The 6,022-nt window shown below is 38.5% G+C and overlaps 1 protein-coding gene across 1 annotated transcript in view; it reads left to right on the forward strand.

The window, feature by feature from the left end:
- The window catches only part of GSPT1 (G1 to S phase transition 1), a 40,344-nt gene extending 34,368 nt beyond the window's left edge, over positions 1-5,976 (forward strand). Inside the window, exons 12-15 of the mRNA XM_003800896.3 lie at positions 1,620-1,793; positions 2,821-2,910; positions 3,068-3,236; positions 5,492-5,976. Coding sequence (XP_003800944.1) covers positions 1,620-1,793; positions 2,821-2,910; positions 3,068-3,236; positions 5,492-5,544 — 486 coding nt within the window. The 3' untranslated portion in view covers positions 5,545-5,976. The remainder of the gene's footprint in view (positions 1-1,619; positions 1,794-2,820; positions 2,911-3,067; positions 3,237-5,491) is intronic.
- Positions 5,977-6,022: the final 46 nt, after the last annotated feature.

Raw genomic sequence — 6,022 nt, forward strand, 5'->3', positions numbered from 1 at the left:
AAAAAAAAAAAAAAGATTGTACACGATTCTACTTCTATGCAGCACCTAAGAGTACCCAAATTCATAGACATAAAGTAGAGTGGTAGCTGCCAGGGTCTGTAGGTGGAAGGAATTATTGCTTAATGTGTATAGTTTCCATTTTGCAAGATGAAAAGAGATCATAGTACTGAATACTGGCTGTACAATATTGTGAATATACTTAGTATTACTGGAATGTATACTTAATGGTTAAGGTGATAATTATTTTTAATTTTCATTTTTTTGAGACAGTGTCTCACTTTGTCACCATTAATAGAGTGCCATGGCATCATAGCTCACATCAACGTCAAACTCTTGCGTTTAAGCAATTCTCTTGCCACAGCCTCCCAAGTAGCTGGGACTACAGGTACCCACCACAATGCCTGGCTATTTTTTTGGAGACAGGGTCTCGGTCTGGCTCAAGCTGGTCTTGAACTCATAAGCTCAAGCAATCTATCGGCCTCAGCCTCCCAAGTGCTGGGATTATAGGCAAGGTGGTAAATTTTCTTATGTGTATTTTGACCATACTTTTTATTAAAAATAGGCTGGTCATGGTGGTTCACTCCTATAATCTCAGCACTTTCAGAGTCTGATGCAGAAAGATCACTGGAGGCCAGGAGTTCAAAATGAGCCTGGACAATATAACAAGACCTGACTACAGAAAATTAAGAAAAATCAGCAAGCATGATGACACGTACTTGTAGTCCCAGCACCTCAGGAGGCAGAGGCAGGAAGACAGGAGTTCAAGGCCAAAGTGTGCTGTGAACACTTGTATGAATAGCCACTACGATCCAGCCTAGGCAACACAGAACTCATCTCTAAATAATGAAAAAATAAGGCCAGGCACAATGGCTCACACCTATAATCCCAGCACTCTGGGAGGCCGAGGTGGGTGGTGGATTGCCTGAGCTCACAAGTCTGAGACCAGCCTGAGCAAGAGCAAGACCCATCTCTAAAACATAGCCCAGTGTTGTGGTATGTGAAAGTGAGATCCTGCATCTGCCAAAAATAGAAAATATTAGCCAGGTATGGTGAGGCATGCCTGTAGTCCCAGCTACTTGGGAAGCTAAGGCAAGAGGATCACTTGAGCCCAAGAATTTGAGGTTGCTACGAGCTAAGACACCACAACACTCTACCAGAGGCAACAAAGGGGAACTGTGTCTAAATGAATAAATAAAACTTTAAAAATCAAATAGTCCACAGACGCCTACAGAGTTTTGTTGGTTTTCATTTTGTTTCGATACAGAGTCTTACTCTGTCATCCTGGGTTGAGTGTAATGGGTGTGCAGTAACAGCTCACAGCAACCTTCAACTCTTGGGTGCAAGCAATCCTGCCTTAACTTCCTGAGTAGTTGGGACTACAGGCATGCCTCACTGCACCTGGCTAATATTTTCTATTTTTGATAGAAGTGGGATTTCACTCTTACTTCACGCTGGTCTTAAATACCTGAGCTCAAGCAATCCTCCTGCCTCGCCCTCCCAGGATTATGGGAGTGAGCCACAACACCCAGTCTTGACTTGTAACCCTTTCAGTATTCAGATTTTATGTTCTGTATGCAGTGAAAGTGTCAGAAAACCTCCAATCTTGGTTTCTTTTAAAGCACAATGTTGAAGTTCTGGGAATACTTTCCGATGACGTAGAGACTGATACGGTAGCCCCAGGTGAAAACCTCAAAATCAGACTGAAAGGAATTGAAGAAGAGGAAATTCTTCCAGGATTCATACTTTGTGATCCTAATAACCTTTGTCATTCTGGACGCACATTTGATGCCCAGGTAAACCAGTTATTATAGTGGTCTCAGTGATTTTTAGAGTCTAAGTGAAGCTGGAACTGTAGTGGGTTTGTCCTGACTACTGACGTAGGCACTTCACTCTTCATAATGTGTAGAGGGGACTGAGTACAGGATGTCCCAAAGGCCACCCTCAAAGTCACCATACTTAGGGAAAATGTAGCTAAATGTACCTTATTCACAAGATATTCATTAGAAAATTATTCAGAATATTTACAAAATATTCTCTATGGCCATCTGTTTGCAGAGTAAATGATTTATATATTACAGCCATGACACATGTATCTCACATAAGGTCTTCAAGAGGGTATAAGTGCTTTCTGGATAGGAAGTAGTACTCTTTGTAAGTTCCTTTTTATTTTTGATCTCCTGTTGATAAATTTTAGAGTATCTAATGCTGGCTAGAGTGCAGCTTTAAAGTCATGGTTTGTGTGGTTGTTCCAGAAAGGAAATCACACACACATTTTCTCCCCATTAGCAATCTGCTCTCCTTGGGAAAAGGACAGAGTAAGATTGGTGTGCTTAACAGAATTCTGATGCCAGATGTAAGATTGTTTACTATTACTGGACTTTGGATATTGTGAAACGGATAAAGCTATAAGTTCTTATTTAGGTAACCTGTGAACAGTAATGATTAGCTTAATTCCTTGGGGGAATATAAAGGAAAGTCTTCCCAGAGAAGAAAGTCTGCCTGCTGTGTGTGTGGTTTTTGTTTTGAGATGGGGTCCTGCTATGTTGCCCAGGCTGGACTTGAACTTCTGGGGCCCAAGCAGTCCTTCCTCCTTAGCCTCTAAGTAGCCTCAGTGGGCCTGGCTTTGCCTGTTGTGTTTTTGAAGTTGATCAGGTAGTTGCCAAGAAGGTAAGTAGGGCATAGGATAATTGAAATAAGACTGTCACCTCTAACACAAAAATAACTTACATTGGTGTCTTACTGAGATGCTGAGTTATACTAATTCTTGTGATATTATATGGCACTTGACAATATTCAATTCTTTGTTTGTTTGTTTGACAGATAGTGATTATAGAGCACAAATCCATCATCTGCCCAGGGTATAATGCGGTGCTGCACATTCACACCTGTATTGAGGAAGTGGAAATAACAGTGAGTTTGTTTTAAGATGACTGGTTTGTTCATTTTGGTTTTATGTCTGTTTTATCTTGCTAATTTCTGATTAGCAATAGTGATACACTTTATACTCCAGTTCTTAAAGAGTCTTATATTTGGAATTATTCTGACCTCATCCTCTTTTCTTGGGTAGGCCTTAATCTGCTTGGTAGACAAAAAATCAGGAGAAAAAAGTAAGACTCGACCCCGTTTTGTGAAGCAAGATCAAGTATGCATTGCTCGTTTACGGACAGCAGGAACCATCTGCCTCGAGACCTTTAAAGACTTCCCTCAGATGGGTCGTTTTACCTTAAGAGATGAGGGTAAGAATTTTAAACCAAGTCTAATAGGATGTCTACCTTGGTAACCATCATCATCATCTGAGTGCAGTACATATTGCAACAGGCTCAAAGAAATATTCATATTAAGTACAGTAGAACCGCCTGTAAATTGACCACCCAAGAGATAAAACAAACTAGTCAGCATACACAGGTGGTCAGCATTAGGAACTAGGCCTACTACAGTGCATGTCCAGTCTGTGAAAATTAGGTCAACTTAAGGTGGTTGTTGTAGGGGTGTGGTCAACTATGGAGGTTCTACTGTACTTTAAGAGTTAGCTGTCTTGAAAAAGAAAATTACATGTTTTAGCAGTAATGCTAAATTTAATAATGTTCTATATGAAGAGTCTTAATTTTGATATTTTGTGAGTAATGGGATTGCAAAGAAAGCAATTTTATTTACTAAGACATTTCTATGCTAAAATTCTTTTGTAATATATGTAGAGAATAAAGGGGAAACGTTAATATATTTTTATAACAACTAATTTTTCAGAGGTCTGATATGCATGTTCTTTGGTTTATATCCATTTCTGCCTACATCTTGGTAATGCAAAACAACTGTAATTTTCTTTTCTTGGGATCATGAAATTTTTTGGTATGAAAGCAGAATGATTGTTACGAAACATATCCTTATGAATTGTTACTATTTCTAATTTAAATAAGACTGGAAAACTTTACATAGAACTTTATGGTTCATAGCCACTTGTTTTAATGGAGGAAGAAAACTACTTTATAGTTCAGTTGAGATACAGAATAGTTAATTTACATGTTAGTTCCATTTCCATTTACCACAGCTTTATTATATATCCACTGAGTGTCAGGAACTGTGCTAAGCTCTGGTAATAAATACAGTCCCTGAATCTTACTAAAGAGAAAAAACTATAAAGACAGTTTTTGCTTTAGAGTGTACCTTTAGTATTTAGCCAATACTTGTAATCCCATCTACTCAGGAGGCTGAGGTAAGAGGATCGAGTGACCCCACAAGTTAGAGGCCAACCTGGGCAATATAGCAAAAACCCCCTCTTAAAAAATAAATTTCTGGCTCGGCGCCTATAGCTCAACTGGCTAAGGCGCCAGCCACGTACACCTAGGGTGGCAGGTTTGAATCCAGCCCGGACCTGCCAAACAACAATGACGGCTGCAACCAAAAAATAGCTGGGCGTTGTGGCGGGCGCCTGTGGTCCCAGCTTTGGGAGGCTGAGGCAGGAGACTCGCTTGAGCCCAGGAGTTGGAGGTTGCTGTGAGCTGTGATGCCACAGCACTCTACCCAGGGGGACAGCTTGAGGCTCTGTCTCAAAAAAAAAAAAAAAAATTTTTTTTCTTAGCTTAAAACTCTAATTGTTAAGGTTTGTCCTAGTAGTATAACAAAAGGATCATTTTGGTTACCAATCAGAACCTGATAAAAATCAGGCAGACAGAAAAAGACTAATTAGGGTAGCAAGAATTTTTAACCCCAGAACTATTTTTTCCTGAAAGATAGCTTGACTTTTAGCTTTTTCACAAGACCCAGAAGGGTTTTATTATCCCTTTCAATCCAAAGAATACTACTGGAAGGATATGCTCACTGGATTGTAGTTGCTCTTTGGTTGCTTCAGGATAGATTTTTTTTCCCAGTTTTTTTGAGGTATAATTTACATAATATGAAATTGACCTGTTTTAATTTAAGTATACAATTCAGTGAATTTTAGTATGGTTACCGAGTATATACTTCCATCACCACATTCTTAACTTCAGAACATTTACAGTCACCTAAAAGGAAACCTTATACCTATTTATAATCACCACTTATTGCCACCTCCAGCCCTAGGCAACCTTTTATCTATTTTTTTACTTTGCCTTTTTTAGACAACCCATAAATAGAATCATATAATAAAATGTGGTCCTTTGTGTCTGGTTATTTTACTTGGCATTTTGAGGTTCAATCATGTAGCATGTAAGTCCTTTTTATTGCTGAATAGTATTCCAGTGTATGGATATTCCATTTTGTTTGTCCAAGGACAGGTTTTTTAACATGGGAAATCATATTTCTTTTCCAGCTCCCACAAATAAGACCCACTTATTAAGAATACTCAGAAATTATGGCTTTGGTGGTAAAGCCAGTTAACTAGTAATTTTCATTGCAAAAAAAATTTTTTTTAATGTTTTAGAACAATAAGCTTTAGTACCTTATATAGACTTGCTGTTAACTACTGAAAGGTATTTTTGTTTTGTTTTGTTTGTTTTTGAAATTTCATTTCTAGGTAAGACCATTGCAATTGGAAAAGTTCTGAAACTGGTTCCAGAGAAAGACTAAGCATTTTCTTGATGACCCTGCACAATACTGTGAGGAAATTTGACTGCAAAAGCCTACTTCACACCGCCTTCTCTGATTTTCTGCCCAATGATAAACTCCCCATATTTTGCAAAGAGAAAATTCACAGCAAAAGTCCACATTATGTCAGCTTTCTCATATTGAGAGCTCTGCTATGCCACTGTTGAATTTTTCCTGAGATTTCCCCCCTCCTCTTCAAACTCTGCTTCCTTGGACAGATTTGGCAATAGCTTTATAAGTGATGTGGACATCATTGTGTACAATAATGAAAACCTACAGGAATTTTTTTATTTTTCATTTTCCCTTTAGGCATATTTAGTGATATTTTCCCCAGGCAGATCATTCTGAGTGTGCGAGTGTGTGTGCACATGTTACAAAGACAACTACCATATTAATAAAATATTCAATTTGAAATCCTTTTCGGTATTTGAATTGCTTTTGAATAATGTTTTTTATCTGG

The sequence above is a fragment of the Otolemur garnettii genome, unplaced genomic scaffold (assembly GCF_000181295.1).
Source record: "Otolemur garnettii isolate 467f Iridium unplaced genomic scaffold, OtoGar3 scaffold00189, whole genome shotgun sequence".
In the NCBI taxonomy this organism is placed as follows: Eukaryota; Metazoa; Chordata; class Mammalia; order Primates; family Galagidae; genus Otolemur; species Otolemur garnettii.